The 17,107-nt window shown below is 38.6% G+C and overlaps 4 protein-coding genes across 8 annotated transcripts; all 4 read left to right on the forward strand.

Moving 5' to 3' along the window:
- The first annotated feature begins 2,273 nt into the window (after positions 1 to 2,273).
- On the forward strand, positions 2,274 to 4,590 carry LOC306897230 (uncharacterized protein). Of its 2 annotated transcripts, none has more exons than XM_079461803.1 (7): positions 2,274 to 2,454; positions 2,562 to 2,885; positions 2,988 to 3,086; positions 3,392 to 3,460; positions 3,866 to 3,970; positions 4,047 to 4,081; positions 4,166 to 4,590. In XM_079461803.1, exons 1-7 carry the CDS (start codon positions 2,415 to 2,417, stop codon positions 4,505 to 4,507), a joined length of 1,014 nt encoding a protein of 337 aa, XP_079317929.1. In that variant the 5' UTR covers positions 2,274 to 2,414; the 3' UTR covers positions 4,508 to 4,590. The 2 variants fall into 2 exon arrangements, with proteins under 2 accessions (XP_079317929.1, XP_079317930.1); XM_079461804.1 differs by having other exon boundaries at positions 2,316 to 2,454; positions 2,649 to 2,885; positions 4,166 to 4,560.
- A 413-nt stretch (positions 4,591 to 5,003) lies between these two features.
- Positions 5,004 to 7,620, forward strand: LOC306897233 (uncharacterized protein). Its single transcript, XM_079461807.1, has 6 exons — positions 5,004 to 5,459; positions 5,570 to 5,896; positions 6,099 to 6,230; positions 6,310 to 6,417; positions 6,648 to 6,700; positions 6,783 to 7,620. The coding sequence occupies exons 1-6, from the start codon at positions 5,324 to 5,326 to the stop codon at positions 7,020 to 7,022; spliced, it is 996 nt and encodes a 331-aa protein (XP_079317933.1). The 5' UTR covers positions 5,004 to 5,323; the 3' UTR covers positions 7,023 to 7,620.
- A 1,664-nt stretch (positions 7,621 to 9,284) lies between these two features.
- LOC306897226 (uncharacterized protein) lies at positions 9,285 to 11,940 on the forward strand. Its single transcript, XM_079461799.1, has 6 exons — positions 9,285 to 9,385; positions 9,475 to 9,834; positions 10,279 to 10,491; positions 10,576 to 10,674; positions 10,860 to 10,897; positions 10,978 to 11,940. The coding sequence occupies exons 1-6, from the start codon at positions 9,346 to 9,348 to the stop codon at positions 11,263 to 11,265; spliced, it is 1,038 nt and encodes a 345-aa protein (XP_079317925.1). The 5' UTR covers positions 9,285 to 9,345; the 3' UTR covers positions 11,266 to 11,940.
- Positions 11,941 to 12,685: 745 nt separating this feature from the next.
- On the forward strand, positions 12,686 to 15,064 carry LOC306897243 (CMRF35-like molecule 3). 4 transcript variants are annotated; one of them, XM_079461825.1, is made up of 6 exons: positions 12,686 to 12,825; positions 12,925 to 13,260; positions 13,872 to 14,012; positions 14,137 to 14,223; positions 14,537 to 14,568; positions 14,759 to 15,050. In XM_079461825.1, exons 1-3 carry the CDS (start codon positions 12,765 to 12,767, stop codon positions 13,934 to 13,936), a joined length of 462 nt encoding a protein of 153 aa, XP_079317951.1. In that variant the 5' UTR covers positions 12,686 to 12,764; the 3' UTR covers positions 13,937 to 14,012; positions 14,137 to 14,223; positions 14,537 to 14,568; positions 14,759 to 15,050. The 4 variants fall into 4 exon arrangements, with proteins under 4 accessions (XP_079317951.1, XP_079317950.1, XP_079317948.1 ...); XM_079461822.1 differs by having other exon boundaries at positions 12,702 to 12,825; positions 13,889 to 14,012; positions 14,759 to 14,885; XM_079461824.1 differs by having other exon boundaries at positions 12,701 to 12,825; positions 14,537 to 15,064.
- Positions 15,065 to 17,107: the final 2,043 nt, after the last annotated feature.

The following is a 17,107-nucleotide window of genomic DNA, read 5'->3' on the forward strand; positions in this document are numbered from 1 at the left end:
GGAAGGCCATGCGTAAGAGTGGAGGCAGCTTGGTCCACGGCACTGCCAGCCTCAACACCAGAGATGTTGAGACCTTACATGCCCTGGACGGTGAGTCTAGGTCAAGCCCCCCAGGTGGCCGCCGTCTGCGGATACCCGCGACTGCATGCTCCACCCAGGGTGCATTGACATAGTCCCTAGCTGCCTCCCCGCCCCGAGGGAAGAGAGGGCGATAGAGTCAGCTAGACGGAAGCACGCCGAAAGGGACGCTCCAGGTCTTACTGAACTCCTTATGCAGCTCGGTAAAACTTGGCACTTGAGCCGGGCCCAATGTGCGAGTACCCAGCCGCGAGCACCAGGGCTGCACCGCAACCCGACGCTCACGGCGGTCCGAGCGAGCATGGCTGACATCTTGACGTCTGCTCTCACCTGTGCTCGACCTCCCGAGGGAGGGAGCTTCAGGGAATCGCCAGAGTCTGATGCCAGCAGGTCGCGCTCCGATGTTGCAAGAGACACCTCATCTCCACGGCTCGTGTCCGAGCGCGTGGCTGAGGAATAAGATGGCTTAGGACCATCCTTGGGGACCTGCTAAACAAGCGAGACGGGGCGCGAGCGGTCCGCGAGCCGACCGGCTGACGGATTAACGCTCACGATAATCCCCACATCACCCTCGCTGCTCGCCGCCGCTGACGGCAGGGCCGTAGCCGCTGCGGTCACAGAACGGGAAGCAAACGAGGTGGTGGCTTGCTCTTGACAGAACGTAGCCAACGTGACGCAACGTCTGAATAGCCGTCCGCCCGCAGTGACGCAACGTCTGACTAGCCATCCGCGCGCAGTGACGCAACGTCTGAATAGCCATCCGCGCGCCGTGCGGGCAGGACGAATCCACGAGGCTGCCACAGTGATCGGACCCCCGAACACTTGCGGCAACCACCGTGTCCGTCCCCGTCCTCGATGAGTGTACTGCACCCAAGAGATCAGCGGGCAATGCCACGCTGAGGAAATTGCTCTTTTAGAAAAATACCTCGGGAACTGCCAGGACGCCCAGGGGAATCTCCGCTGCCCGCGTCGTAGAAATCGGCAATTCGAAGAATGTCATCAGATGCGAAGGCTCCGAAGAACGAAAAGGGGAATGAATGAGCACGCCGGCTCCCCTTTTATACCCGGATATCCGGGGGCGGAGCCCGGCATGCAAATTTCATTCGCCAATTTCATTGGCCTTTTCAAAATAGTCAGAGACGATTGGTTCTCAAGGGCGAACCCCCATCTGTCGGCTTCGACACAACGTCGAGAGACCGACAGAAAGGGAACAGTTGTTATTAAGTAGGAAGAGGGTTTGTTGGTGATAGAAAACATTTTGTTGCCCTCTGCTGGCAAAAACAGGTGATGCAATGACACAGAGTCACAGTGATATGTTCACATCTTGATGGCAATGTTAATTGTATTGTTTTGCGTTTTAAACAGATGCTGATTCAGACTGTAAAATGTCTCGCTCAGGACCAGCAATCTATGAATCAGAGATTGGATGATTGTTGACATGAATGACCTCTAAAGAATGATATATCACTTTTGCTCCCTGAATTATTTGTATGTTGCTGGTTATTATACATCTCAAATACCCACAATCCCCTCTGATGCTTCTGATTCTGGTTATGTAACTGTTAAATTACCCACAATCCCCTGTGATGCTCTTTACACTGTTGCACTTATTGTATTTTTCTCTGTTGTTCTTATATAACTAATCTACTGCTCTGTAACCTATAAACTGCATTAACTCGTATACTCCACCGTAACTTTAATAACAGCATTAACTCATCCACTGCACTGTAACTTCAACAACTGCATTAACTCTTCTATTGCACTGCAACTTTAATAGCCAATGTCAATAATTTATGCACACTTAAGTCACTTGCACTATTTTAGTCTAAATTATTATCTGTTCACAGCCACCTGTACATTAATGTTCATAGTATATAGCCATCTGTCATATTTTCATAGAACATTCCTACTGCAAAATATTTTTATAGTCCATGCCCACTGTATTATATTCTCACTATTGTATTCTGTATTTATTCTAACTGTATATCCTGCACTTGCTAACTGCACTTCTGGTTAGACGTAAAACTACATTTAGTTACACTGTACTTGTATATGTGTAATGACAATAAAGTTGAATCTAATCTAATCTATATACAGAGGAAGTGGGCGTGTTTTCTGTCAAGAGTTCTGATGGGAGAATAAACGCGAGGACAGGAAACTGCTTGTGGTTTGTAAAAAGTTCACACTTGATTTTCACACACAACAGCCCTTGAGATCCCACACACATTAGCGTTTGATCTTCCCACGAGAATCAAACAGCAAGCGGTTTCTTTTATTGTACGCTGATGAAGTATGCCAACAAGTATATCTGACCAAGACCTCACAGCAACACAGACATGAATCTCTCTCTGGCACTTTCCGTGTTTCTGATGTTGGGTAAATACATCTTTCTTCTTTCTTTCAGTGGAATTTCACGCAGTGCATTATGATGTATCTATTAAAGCAAACACCAGTGTGATTGTGTTGTTGTTGTATTTGTGAAGTTGTAGTGGACGATACGCTGTGTGCGGACATTTCCGTGACTGGAAATATAGGAGCTGAAGTTCATGTCAAGTGTTTGTATTCTCAAGGATATGAAGATTGTAGCAAGTATTTCTACAAAGGCATTTACAAAGATAGTGTCACTATACTGTCCAGCGAAGAGATGGTAGTCAATGGCAGATTCTCAATGCTCGACAGTAAGAAGACCAGAACAGTCACAGTCACCATCAGAAACTTGACCATTACAGATGCTGGATCATACGGTTGTGATGCTCAGTGTTGGATTAGTCGAGACTATACAAATGTTCTTCTCAAGGTGAATAGTGGTGCGTGATGCTTCATTTTATTCAACAATGTGGTTCATCAACTACTTGCACAGTAAAAGTTTCTCATCTGTCTCTTCATCATCTCATATTTCTGTTAATCAGCTCCAGTGACCTTCAAACCTGCTTATCGATTCACATCTACCCCCAAAAGACAAACCCCATCACCATCTATAGACACCACCACTGACAAAACATCCACAGGTACCACAACACACCATTTCTACATGTTAATGTGAAGGAACTGTGTTGTTCATATTTGAAGACAGAATTCGAAATGATAACTTTGAATAGTTGGTATACAACTCATGTTTTTCCACTTGTATTCCTCCAGTGTCTGTTTGTTCGCATACTATCTTCTGATAAACTAGAATAAGAAAAAGTTATAAATGAACCTAATAACATGCCTTTCATTGTATTATCGCAGTAAAGTGAACATTAGAAAAACTATGGACTTATGTATGTAATCAAGTATTAAATAAACATAATGCAGATTGTCGTTCTGTCAGTGTCGCACCAAACAGGAAGTGAAACAACAGGTACAGAAAATGCTGCAGAACTGCTCTCTCGGGACTCTGGTGAGCCACAAACTCCATTACCCATGATGCAATGGTCATTTTCATGATTTCGAAAGTGGTTGAACTGTAGGAATTGACTTTTGTCTGTGTAGCTGTGTTTGTGTCACCTCTTTAGCAAAATGATAACATGTATTTATTTAAACGTATAGATATTTGACGTTTACAAGCATGCAAGTGATGTTTGCTGTTTTAATGTTTGCTTTGAATCAGTCGTTGAAACGTGTTTCCACACCACATGTATTCTGAAACTCGGTTAACCCACATAAACCAACACAAAGCCTCCAAACATGTCTTTCTATTGAGCACTTGAGGTTCACCAGAACAGTTTCACTTGTATTGTTGTGTGTTTTGTAGAGACACTCTGACGTGCTGGTACAGATGTTTATGTTGTTCGCTGTTGTGTAGCTACAGACTTTACCTCTGTTGCTGTCGGTCTGGTCGTGTTTCTGCTGGTTCTGTTTTCTGGATCGTTCCTCCTCCTGAAACTAAAAAGAAAGAAATTTAAAACAGGTAATACAGAAAATGACTATTAGATGCTTCCTCTTTATGTTTGTTTTATGAATTTTCTGCTTTTTTTCATCGTCAGCTTTATATCAGCAAAGTGAGCATCAAAATACAGAGGTGGGTTTTCAGATATTTCCTGTAAAACTTTAAACATGAACATGGCATTGTCGTGCATTAAGTTATAGAGTGACTGTTTTTCAGATTGACCGAATGTATGAAGAGATACCAGAAAGCCACCCCGCATCACCTGATGTCACCACAATGTTGTCCAATCAAACGTCTGCATCACACCTCACCAACATCCCAACAGCCTTTAGTGTTTATGCCACTGTAACCAATCAGCAGTCTGATTTAAAACTCAGTCACACCCATTCAGCCAATCAGGTGACAGACACAGAATGTGATTATTATGCCAATTTAGAGTCTCCTGAAGCGGCATTGAATAAAACAACAGAATGTTTGTATGTTCAAGTAAAACACAAGCAAGAAGATTTAAAAACACAAGGTCTGATATATTCTGCGATCAATAAAATAAGTGAATAAAACTAAATCACTTGTGTTACAAGAAACAATCTAGTGTCCTTGTTGAATTCATATTTTACCAATAAATATAATGTTTGATAATGTCTTGTGACATTAATTGCATTTTTAAAATGTAAACCTTAAGTGTGAATATGTTGTTAAGACAAAAAGAGAGAGAGAGAGAGAGAGAGAGAGAGAGAGAGAGAGAGAGAGACGTTTGTCAGAGCATCTGATGTTTTATTGATGTTGTAGATTTAACATGACGAAGCTTCTGCTCCTGTTATTATCCTGTTCAAATGTAAATCTGCGTGTTGTTTTTATATATTTGAAATGCAGGTATCATCTCGTATCTTATCAGACTTCCTGCTCAATATAATTTGCATAAAAATACGTTTACATTTCATGGCACAGGAATATTAACACTAATACATCAGAAAGGAATAACAGGAAACAGGAAGTAGATGACATTCAGAGGCATTATACAAATTTAGTGTATCCATCAACACATAAACAAATAGAGTCAATAAGCTTTCATCTGAAGTCAACGTGTCTTAACAGAGAACCTAAACATCATTATTTTGTAGCTTTCTGAATCGAGAAACATCCAGAACATGTTCAAGTGATTTCATTTGTTTAATGCTGTCAGACTCATTCATTCATTCTTGATTTAGTTCTGTACAGTGTGGATGTGTTTTATGGTCTTTGTCTGCAGACCTCATAACTCGTTCATTTGCATGTTGAGTAGGGAACTGAGGCCTGAGAACAGGAAGTGAAAATGTTTGCTTACTTATATAACTGTGAATGTAAAGCACTTGAAAGAGGAACTTATCATCTGACATGAAGCATAACATTAAACAGAGCTTCAGATTCAAGGAAGGCAAAGAAGAACTGAAGGTACAAACACCTGAGATGACGACTGAATACACAAGAAGAATGAAGATGATGTTGACTCTCACACTGCTGATGATTCCTGGTAAGAATCTGTTCATGTTCTCTGATGACGGAAGAACAAACGTCTTTAACTTCAGCTTATATACTGACATTATCTTCAGATCATGAATCTTCAACTCTTTGTTCTGTCAGGAGCTCTGAGCTTCAGTGTGATGGGATATACAGGAGGTGCCGTCAGCATCACATGTCAATATCACAGACAATATACAAGAAATGTGAAGTATTTTTGTAGAGGACAGAAGCCAGGGCCTGGACGGTGTTCTGATCTCATCCGGACTCATATTAAAGATAAATGGTTTAAGAATAGAAGATTCTCTCTGTATGACGACACAACAGCATCAGTCTTCAGGGTCAACATCACTGATCTGAATGAACAGGATTCAGACACGTACCAGTGTGCAGTTGATATATCTCGCTCTGTAGATATCTACACCGAAGTGAAGCTGAATATTACAGAAGGTGAGTAATCCAGAAACAACAACCAAGTTGAAACAGAAACAAATATGTCTTCAAACACAACAGTTTGTTTATAATGTCCAGGTTTATTTAACTCGAACTTATGTTGATTCAGCATTTGTAATGTGCAGCAGCAATGACATTGTGGGGCGTTTTTACTTTGTTATATCCCTCAAACTATCACAGTTTATTCCTCACTTTCTAGAGCAAAGTTTTGAAGAAAACACACATCCATCAACACCACCCCCATCTTCAACAATTGAAACTCCATCTCCTACACTAAACACCCGGCCATCAGTGTCTGATTCTCCATCTGCTTCTCCTGATATCTTGAGCAGTAATCTAATTCATTTACACATCATTTAGTTTCCATACACGAGAGACATCCGACTCATTTGATTCATTTGTGCTTTCAGACTCGTCTCTGATCATCATCGTCATTATTGTGTGTGTGGTTGTGATTCTGATCTTCACTGGACTGCTGTTATTCATTCTGCTTTACTGCAGGAGACGTTCAGCTCAAGGTTAAAACTCTTTCACTATGTTTTTATTTGATGCTTTTAAAACATGAACACAGTGATGTCTCAGGTTGATTCAAACGATGTTTCAAAGCTAGTTGCAGTGATGGGTGATGGAAAACGTGTTCCATCTGGTGTTGAAAACAGATGATGCACTGAAACTGATGTGCAATGACCAAACACTTACATCTTGACGTCTTGTGAATGTGAGATTTATTATTTTGTGTTTTAAACAGATGCTGATTCAGACTTTAAAATGTCTCATTCCGGAGCAGAAAACTATGAATCGGTGTGTAAATTAAATCTGTTTGGATGATTGTTGAGTTGAGTGACCTTAAGAGCTGCATCTCATTTTCTCTCTCTCGCCTCAGATAACTGAAATCACTCTTGGTTACGAGGAGATTACAGACATCAGTAATCTGACAGGAACCATCAGAGACTGCAATACTACACCATTACCCACGATCCCCTCTGATGCTCCGAACACTGTTTATCATACGGTTCAATTACCCACCAATGGCTCTGATGCTTCTAAAACGGTTTATGATACTGTACAATTACCCACAATCCTCTCTGATGCTCCTAACCCTGTCTATGCAACTGTTCAGTAGCGCACAGGTTTCCATGTGTCCAGAAACACAGAGAGAACTGTCTATTTGAGCAACACAACAAACATATTGGAGTAATTCTATTGGCTCCCCTGCAGTCACGTGTTTGTTTTCGTCTGCTGTCCATGGTGCTGATCTGCAGTCACCACTAGAGGACACCACTGAGTTCAACATGGTTTCCTGCCTTTTGGCTGCTGTTCTAGGTTCAGATGAATTAGATGTACACATCGGTCTGGCTAGTGACTAGTATAACAATTCATGAATTGAATTGATATTGATATATTTATATTTTATTGTGTATTAATCTACAATTTATAGATTTTTTTCAATATTCATTGTATTAATAAACAATCTGTTAAATTGGTCGTGTGACTTTGTCACATATAAGTTTAGCCAACTATTGGATCTTCTATTAGTAACACAAAATAATACGGCTAGACGCACTTTTAACTTGTTGCTGGTAAAACCATCTATAGATTTTTAGTTGATATTAAATCTTATTTATACATGTTTAAATTAGGTCGTAATATGACATGCCTTCACAAATATGATGTTTGGATAATAAAGTGTATTAAAGTGCCCATTAAACCAGATTGACCATATTTACTGTGTTAGGGTACATTATTAGTTTTGTGGGGTACAGTTCATTAGTCATTCCACAAAGACGTTGTTGTATTGTAATCTTTCATCACATTCTGAGAATGTACTTCTTCTCTGGAGTGGTGATTCTTTTCGGTTGACGTCAGTTTTTAACCTTTTGGGCAGAATATCTGTAAACCCTCTGTCAATCTGCTGTCAGCTCCGTTTCTGCATGAAACGTCTTTTTTTATCAAGATGCATGAAATTTCGCAGCATGCAATTTTGCTTGTGTGACATTTCGTGTCAAATTGATCGTGACTTCACATGTACTTTGAGACCCAAGTGAATAAATCCCTAACATTACTCAATAGCGTTACCATGTTCACCTAAGGTTAGTATCCTTATGACATAATTTTAACACAATTAATATATTTTGAGACAAAACCTGCTGAAAAGTAAACAACCCTTAGGCTCGCTCAGATACAAAAGAAGAGGAAATGGAAAGTGTGTGTGTTGGTCACTTTCAGCAGATGTAAAACACACCGACAGTCTTAAAAAGCTTCAGACGCTTGCTAGAGAGTTCAAGAACAACTGAAGGTACAAACACCGGAGGTGACGACTGAATATGCGAAAAGAATGAAGATGATGTTGACTTTCACACTGCTGTGGATTCCTGGTAATAATCTGTTCATGTTCTCTGATGACAGAAGAACAAACCTTTACTGATATTATCTTTAGAGATGAATCGTGAATCTTCAACTCTTTGATTCAATGTTTTCTGTCAGGAGCTTTGAGCGTCAGTTTGATGGGATATACAGAAGGAACAGTCACCATAACAAGTTAATTTGATATAGAAGAAATCCCAAACATTTTTGTCGAGTTAAAAAGCCAACATTGCCTGGATGGTGTTTTGAGCTCATCAAGACTCAGGTTTTAAAGGCGGATGGGTTAAGAATGGAAGATTCTCTCAGTATGACCACACAAGACTAGCGGTTTTCACTGTCACCATCACTGATCTGACATGATGGGATTCAGGCATATACCACTGGGGAGTTGAACCTCACAGAAGTGAAGTTGATAACATCATCGTCACTGGACTTTTTGTGCTTTATTTGAGTTAAATAACTGTACAACTATATAACCATGAACATTTCTTAAGTAAAATACAGGTAAAAAAATTATCATATAGAGTTGTATTAGATCCTCTTCAAATGTGTGTAAATAAAGCCTTTGTTGTACTTGTCTTCATGTTAATATGATGTTTGCATGATTATGAGTAAATACATTTAAATATTTCCAGTTACTCAATGCAGTCACCATGAAAACCGCTGCAGTTTGCACGTGTGTCCACCACGTCAGTGTATTTAAACATGTTCTCTTCATCACTAATGTGACTGATCCCAGATCAGCAGAATAACGGTGTGAACTTCAGATCACAGAGACAAGATCTTCATCACACGAGTACACATCACTGTCGCTCTTTTATTTAAAAGTCTGCTAGAAAATCTAATCTTGCTGATATGCAGAAGCAGCAGCAGCTGTGTTGTTTCTGTCTCTGTGCGTTTCTGTCCTGGCTGGGCTGGAAGAGAAAGTGTAAACAGATGTCAGTGTAATTAAACATATAGGAAGTGGGCGTGTTACATGTGTTTGTCACATTCACAACCACGCCACAGGAAACACACTGACACTCATGAAGATGCTTTCAAGAGACACAAAGAAGAACTGAGACTACAAATAACGGAGAAGAATGAAGATGATGTTGACCTTCACACTGCTGATGATTCCTGGTAAGAATGTTCTGATCATAGAAGAACAAGCGTCTTTTGACATTATCTTCACAGATGAACCGTGAATCTTCAACTCTTTGTTCTGTCAGGAGCTCTGAGCTTCAGTGTGATGGGATATACAGGAGGAGCCGTCAGCATCACATGTCAATATGACAGAGAATATACAAGTAATGCAAAATATTTTTGTAGAGGACAGAAGCCAGTTATATCAATGCATGGACGGTGTTCTGATCTCATCAAGACTGATGTTAAAGATAAATGGTTTAAGAGTATTAAAGATCAATGGGTTAAGAATGGAAGATTCTCTCTGTATGACAACACAACAGCATCAGTCGTCACTGTCAACATCACTGATCTGAATGAACAGGATTCAGACACATACCAGTGTGCAGTTGATAGATCTTACATTGGGGATATCTACACTGAAGTGAATCTGAATGTTACAGAAGGTGAGTAACTCTGATGCTCTTAAACTCATGAAAACATCATCATATCAAACACTGTAATGACTGTAACACATGAAGACTAATAAAACCAATCACCAGCACTGAACATATAAACACTTTTCATTCTTCACATACGTTTTTCGTGGGCTGTTGATTGTTGTTTCATATTAACTGTGTTGATAACATATATGATTTGAATAATGAGTCTAAGTACAGGAGGGTGTTGAATCACACTGAAAAAGTGTTCTTCTCTTATTTTCAAGTCTTGGTAAAGTCTTATCTTGCTGAAAAGTTTGTGGTTTGGGTTCAGTTCAGTGCACAGGAGGAAACCAGCTTGGTTTATTAATAATGTGTGAAAGACGATGTCAGTTCTGTGAAGTTTAAAACGAGAATAGAGAAGTACCGCTCATGTGTGAAAAAAACATCACTGTGCTTTCTTTGTTTTAGACACTAATGATCACAAAACATCATCACCACCAACAACAACAACATCATCATCATCATCAACATCATCATCATCCTCATCATCATCATCATCATCATCCTTCGTAACGTCTTTCTCATCAGTTCAGTCAGCACTGGTCACAACATCATCATCATCCTCAACTTTCTCAAATATTCAGTCTGCAGTCATGTCAGCATCTCCTGTGAGATCATCAGGTGCACACCGTGTTTTTGCATACACTTGTTGTTTTTCTTCTATCTGAAGTCACGTTGTCATATTGAATGTCTGTTTATTTTCAGACTCTTTATTGATCATGAGTTTGTCTGTGGTTCTGGTTCTGATCATCACTGGCCTGTCGATGCTGACGGTGATTCTCTATAAGAGACATCAGACTGCAGGTGAACACTCGTTCTGTTTTAAACACACAATATGTTGACTGTTCTCTATAAGCGATCATACGTGAAAACATTTACATAAAACAGAGAATATACATCCATATGTGATATGATGAGTACAGGTGTGAGATGTCATGCATTCTGGATGAACGACTAAATGTGTTTTTTGACTATTTCTAATTTCACAGTGGCGAGATCTCCCGCTGGTCCAGTAAACAAGGAGCAGGTGAGTTCAATTACTGCTTTATTCTTGAATGTTTTGAGGAGAGGAGATCTCTACAGCTGTATTTCTCTGTATCTGTTCAGATTTCTCGAGCATCTTGTGATTACACAGAGATCAACGACATCAGACGAGAAGATGTCTGCAGTACCTTGTGTCCTAACATTGTGTATGCCACGGTACAATTACCCACAATCCTCTCTGGTAGTCCCAACACTGTATACTCCACTGCACGATTACCCACAATCCCATCTGATTCTCCTCACACTGTTTACGCCACGGCACAATTACCCATAATCCCCTCTGTTTCTCCTAACACTGTTTACTCGACAGTTAAAAGTTCGAACTGTGTCATATCTGATGGTCTGAATTGAGCAATGAGCTTCCAAAACAAATCAGATGGATCTGATCCTGTCAGATTGCGAAATAATCAGGATCGTGAACAGCTTACGTCAAGACGTCGCTGATTGAGTTTTTCCTAATTCTCTTCCCTTTCCTTCTTTAAAAAAAAAAAAAAAAAAACCTTACTAACCTCACTATTCTTAGCTTTTATACTGTGCTAGGCTTTAATGGACTAGTTTGATGCACTTATGTATTTTCGTTGCCTATGTTGTATATAATTGCTTCCAATGTTTCCTCATCTGTAAGTCGCTTTGGATAAAAGCGTCTGCTAAATGACTAAATGTAAAATGTAAATGTACGTCTGATGTATTGTTCTTAAATCTATTTTCAGTCAATGTCTTTGAGGTAAATAAGAGATGACAGTATGTTAAAGTGTTATTTTTGTTAATATTTTGTAAATTTGCCCTTTGGTTAGCAGATGTTTTATTGTGAGTCCTTGATGAGTTTTGTGTTCAGTCAAAGTTTCATTATGGTTTGGAAAACATAGTTTAATGATTTGTAGTATTTCCTGTTTTGTGGTCCGTCCATCTATCCTCCTTATGTGGAGTTTAAATGTAAGTCACGCATTGTTTTAAAGCCCCGCAGGTCCTTCACAGTTGAGATTTGTAATTTGACTATTTTATAATAAAAACCTCATGTTGATTATTATTGTTTATGTCTTCATTTAGTTTATTTGTTTGAAATCTGTTGTCATATTTGAATGAATTTAGATTGTTGAATTATTCAGGTCGAGTCTTCCGTCAGTCACGTGTCTCATTACAACAATCTAAATTCAACGAGAAACGTAAATAAGAAATACACTTTACTATACCAGTAAACACATTTTACTTCACTTACTGTATATTTATGTCTAAATAGCAGAGAATGTGACTTATTAAGCTTCAGACTGGACTGCTAAAGCTGTTTGTTTGTTTGTTTGGTTGCTTGCTTTTAAACCTCGTGTTCAAACTATTACAGAGTCATACAGACTCATTTGCTGATTTAGTGTTTTTAGAAGTAATGATCTCTTCTGTTTCTGTCAACTTTCCACAAATTAATATTTTCTTTTTTTTGGAGAACACACTGATTGATTTGTATTGAGTTAAGATAATTGTGATGTTGCTTTACATTGTTACATTTAGGCATTTAGTAGACGCTTTTATCCAAAGCGACTTACATTGCATTATCCTATACAGATATAGGTATCTGCAATCCACTGGGATTAAACCCACAACCTTGCATTGTTAACACAATGCTCTTACCACTGAGCTACAGGAAAGCTGCTATGATGATGAAATTTGTTTAATGTACAAATCGAATCGCCTATAATGCTTCATATTCTCACTCTGTTTGAGCAGTTTTGAAAGAGGAAGTCAAAATAGGAAGGGCGTGTGTTTGTCACTTTAAGCAGCTGTAGCAGAAAACATTGAAACACACAGACACTCCTGAACAACTTCAGATGCTTGTATGGAGATGAAGAAAAACAGAGAAGATGATTGAATACACAAGAAGAATGAAGATGATGTTGACTTTCACACTGCTGATGATTCCTGGTAAGAATCTGTTCATGTTCTCTGATCATAGAACAACAAGCGTCTTTTGACATTATCTTCACAGATGAATCGTGAATCTTCAACTCTTTGTTCTGTCAGGAGCTCTGAGCTTCAGTGTGATGGGATATACAGGAGGAGCCGTCACCATCACATGTCAATATGACAGAGAATATACAAGAAAAGCAAAATATTTTTGTAGAGGACAGAAGCCAGGTATACCAAAGCTTGGATGGTGTTCTGTTCTCATCCGGACTGATATTAAAGATCAATGGTTTAAGAATGGAAGATTCTCTCTGTATGACGACACAACAGCATCAGTCTTCACTGTCAACATCACTGATCTGAAGGAACAGGATTCAGACACGTACCAGTGTGCAGTTGATAGATCTCGCTCTGTAGATATCTACACTGAAGTGAATCTGAATGTTATAGAAGGTGAGTAACTCTGATGCTCTTAAACTCATGAAAACATCATCATATCAAACACTGTAATGACTGTAACACATGAAGACTAATAAAACCAATCACCAGCACTGAACATATAAACACTTTTCATCCTTCACATACGTTTTTGTCGTTTCATTTGAATTGTGTTGATAACATATATGTTTTGAAAAATGAGTCTAAGTAATTTACATTGAAGACTTTCACAAGAAAACTATTATTAATAGCAGAAAACTCTGCTGAAAACTGTGAAAACTAGGTGTTTTGAACACTTTAATTGTACAAAGATAATGTTTAAACAGAATAAAAACCCATTATAATGGCTTATCTAAACGTGCATCCTAAGACACATTGAGCAGTGACAGTGTAGAAATGTCATAATAGAATATATATCATTTATTTATTTTGTCTGAAACTGTCACTACCTACTCGATTATTATTCTTCACATCTGAGTGTGTCAGCAAATGTAGGCTTTATGTAGAGAATGAGTGTAAGACATTGGCATCATTCAGAAGTTTATATTTACCGTAAGAAAAGGTGAGAACGTTTTGTTTTGTTTACCATATATCTCCATGTTACTGTCAATGCTTTATTGTTATAGTGATGTTTGTTGGTCAGATCTCATCATCATCATCATCATCATCATCATCACCATCATCACCATAATTTCCAACACTGGAAACTTCACCATTCACAGAAATCCAACAAACTAACTTCACACTGACTTCAGTTAAAACAGCAGGTATTTTTCAACTGTTCGTCCTTTTTTAATAAATGTGAAAATGTAAATTGGTGATATAAAATGTATGTTTGCATGCATGTGCGTCTTATAAAATGTGCTACATAACAGATTCTCTTACTTCCAGGTGTTTTTGTAATGATCATCTCTGAGGTTTTATTTTTGCTGCTGGCTGGAGTTTCCGTGCTTTTGTTGGCCAATCGACTGACTCGAGGTAATTCAGTCTGTTCATGTTTTCATTTTAATTTTATGGTTTTCTGATGCTTCAGTATAAGACTGTTTTCCTACTGAACATGGAAAATCCCCCTCTACATGATTCCCTTTAAACAAATGGTTCAGCCAAATAATTGAGCACATTGACTTGATCATAGTCATTTTTATTCTTACTATGGGGACCGAAGAGCTTTATCTCCCTCTACTGGCCTTCAGTAAATGTGCATGAGGGTGGCAGATGTGGTAATATGCCTTCATCATTCTGTTAATCTGTCTAATAATGTTTGTTTTATATGTTTGTGTATTTTCTGAAGGGTCAGACGTGAACTTAATAAACACAGTTGAGGTGAGTTTTCCTCATCATGCTGTTTTAACAACATGTTTCATGAAGTCTTGCTGTAAATGTGGTCATGTCTTTCTGTAATGACAGAATAAAGTATCAAATACTACTACTAATAAACTTAAAATCAAATCCATGCGTACATTCACCTGTTTGCTTGAATTGTGACACACTTCTCATGTTTTGTTTTCTGCAGTTTAATGCTTGTGATAGATTTGAACGTTATTCTGATGCAAACACAGACAGCAGAACAACAGTAGTCTACAGTCTTCACTTACCCATAAACCCTCCTGAGTAGTTAAACATCTCTGGTATGTCACAGCCTTTGAGCGAACGCCCATCATTAGCTCTTAATTATGTTAAATCCTTATTGTTATATGTACACATGATACATTCGTAATCAATGTTTGTGTTCATCTGCTGCATTTGTTCAAATGTGTCGGAGGAACTGTTAGAAAAACATAATTGCAAATAAACAATAAACAGTGATTTGTTTTGGCTGAGCTGGTTCAGGCACACGTGGCCTCTCGTGAATGATATCTCTGTTACCGTTCAAGAGGACTTCACAATGTTCTCCATTTTTCATATTTTATCATGATTTGATTTGTAGTCATGTTAATCAAAGGTGCAATTCAGCGATTATAAAGGTAAAATGCAATAGCATATTAAATGCATGTTTCACAACACGGTCACAAGCATTTTCATAACCAAGTAAATTTATTTATTATAAGTAAATTTAGATGTAGGCCTACATGTTTTTTAAATCTTAGACTAAAACAAAACAATTTTTACCATTTAATTTATTTGGCAGATGCTTTTATTCAAAGTAAGACATATGTGCTCCCTAACCTCAAAATATTATTTTACTTTACAAAAAAATCGCACTTCTACCTAAACTCCCTGCTGCAGTCGACATCTCCTCCCATCATGGACAGAACATGAGAGAGATGATGGAACGTCAGCATATATTTATGTTCGACGTTAAAAAAAAAATTATAATCGTACAATGGATGCAGAATTTCACGTAGGCCTAGATAAAAAAAAGGAAAGCCTGATTCACTTTCATATTCGGGCACCGAAAATGAAAGTCAGTAGGGGAAGGGCACACACGACCGGCACCTGAGCTGAGCCTGCATGAGCGGCCCCAGAAGGAGATGGTCGCGGTTGTCAAGGAGATGGTCGCGGTTGTCGGGTGAGGCGACTCAACGTTGTCGGAAAAGGTGAGTTTGTGATGTATAACAAACGAACGATCATCATCATCAAGTTTTATGAAATGAATTAAAATCTTCATAAATCCAGCCGGCTGAGTTTGCCACGTTTAGCCTAAATAATAAGACAGATTGCAGACATGCAGCTTAGGCTACTTTTCTTTTGGTAGGCATTAGGCAAACTAAGCTACATGTCTGCTGATAGTTAGTTTCTCACATTTCGTTTTAGCAAGAAGAATGAATGATGGCAGTAATGCATCACATTACTTTATTCAAAATGGTTAAATGCCTAAATCCTATCACTATTTTGGGTATTGTCCGAAGCCAAGATGCCCACTGAAAAGAGGCGGATTCAGGAGGGGGAGAGACAATTCAAGGAGGCATTTTGATGTGGGGATTTTTATGAGTCAAGTCATGTTTTTATGTGTGATTATTAGTAGTAGTAGTTAAGGTTATTGAGTGCTGTATTTCAGTGTTTTACTTCTTTGTGTATATATATTTGAATAAAGACCCTGTTATTCTCAATCCTTCGTATTGCCCGTGAGTTTTTTATTTTTTGGGGGGGATGCCCTTTTTTCAGGTCAGAGCAACTGCCCCTCAAAATTCCTGTGCAATTCATTGGTTTTGAGACCAGCGATGACTGAAACATTTTGTGTCAAACAGTACAGTAACATTGGCAGATAGTAATTCATCCAATTAGGAAAAGGACAAATAAATAACATAACTGGTTGTCATTTGAAAATGAAATGAACGCCTTTAAACGCATCACACCTTGTTTTAAATGAAAATAAAGGAAATATGTTGAAATATGTTGAGAATTGTTTTTATGAAAATCATGTTTGACGTCTTGACGGCAAGAGTTCATTAGAATCACCTGGGGCTGACACTCACAGACCTGCTAAACAGGTTTTCTTTCGTTCTGTTTCTCATGTTGACAAAGATCATAACTCCGACAGGCTCTTCCAAAACAGACCATGCAAGATTTCACTATGCTCAAGTCAAAAAAGGCAGTTGGACTGGGTATCTGAATTCAAGGTACAGAAAGCATATTCTGTAAGAGTTCAATATTGGAAAGAGGGACTCGCTTTGTTTTGAGTCAATGACACGGGGATCAGAAATTCAAGAAAAATGAAGTAGAAATCCTATAACTGTTCAAGAGTTTCTGTAAACAAACAGAGCCGCAGCAACACACAAAACTGTCACAATTTGTTCTTATGTTCTGAAAGTTGTATTTATTGGTTTATTTAATAGGGACCATGAACGTTGTTGTATAAAAATACACCATGTAAATATGCCAGAATTAGTAACAATAACTACTTTTCATCTGCAGTCCCTAG

The sequence above is a fragment of the Barbatula barbatula genome, assembly GCF_947034865.1.
Source record: "Barbatula barbatula genome assembly, chromosome: 8".
Classification (NCBI taxonomy): Eukaryota; Metazoa; Chordata; class Actinopteri; order Cypriniformes; family Nemacheilidae; genus Barbatula; species Barbatula barbatula.

Bases quoted from the DNA above. Each gene is read 5' to 3' on its own strand.
- LOC306897230 (XM_079461803.1), top strand. From the start codon at position 2,415: ATGAATCTCTCTCTGGCACTTTCCGTGTTTCTGATGTTGG. The intron at 2,455-2,561 runs GTAAATACATCT...GTATTTGTGAAG, and splicing joins TTCCGTGTTTCTGATGTTGG to TTGTAGTGGACGATACGCTG. The intron at 3,971-4,046 runs GTAATACAGAAA...TTTCATCGTCAG, and splicing joins AAGAAAGAAATTTAAAACAG to CTTTATATCAGCAAAGTGAG.
- LOC306897233 (XM_079461807.1), top strand. From the start codon at position 5,324: ATGAAGCATAACATTAAACAGAGCTTCAGATTCAAGGAAGGCAAAGAA. The intron at 5,460-5,569 runs GTAAGAATCTGT...TTGTTCTGTCAG, and splicing joins CACACTGCTGATGATTCCTG to GAGCTCTGAGCTTCAGTGTG. The intron at 6,701-6,782 runs GTGTGTAAATTA...CTCTCGCCTCAG, and splicing joins GAGCAGAAAACTATGAATCG to ATAACTGAAATCACTCTTGG.
- LOC306897226 (XM_079461799.1), top strand. From the start codon at position 9,346: ATGAAGATGATGTTGACCTTCACACTGCTGATGATTCCTG. The intron at 10,492-10,575 runs GTGCACACCGTG...GTTTATTTTCAG, and splicing joins ATCTCCTGTGAGATCATCAG to ACTCTTTATTGATCATGAGT. The intron at 10,898-10,977 runs GTGAGTTCAATT...GTATCTGTTCAG, and splicing joins GTCCAGTAAACAAGGAGCAG to ATTTCTCGAGCATCTTGTGA.
- LOC306897243 (XM_079461822.1), top strand. From the start codon at position 12,765: ATGATTGAATACACAAGAAGAATGAAGATGATGTTGACTTTCACACTG. The intron at 12,826-12,924 runs GTAAGAATCTGT...TTGTTCTGTCAG, and splicing joins CACACTGCTGATGATTCCTG to GAGCTCTGAGCTTCAGTGTG. The intron at 13,261-13,888 runs GTGAGTAACTCT...TTTGTTGGTCAG, and splicing joins GAATCTGAATGTTATAGAAG to ATCTCATCATCATCATCATC.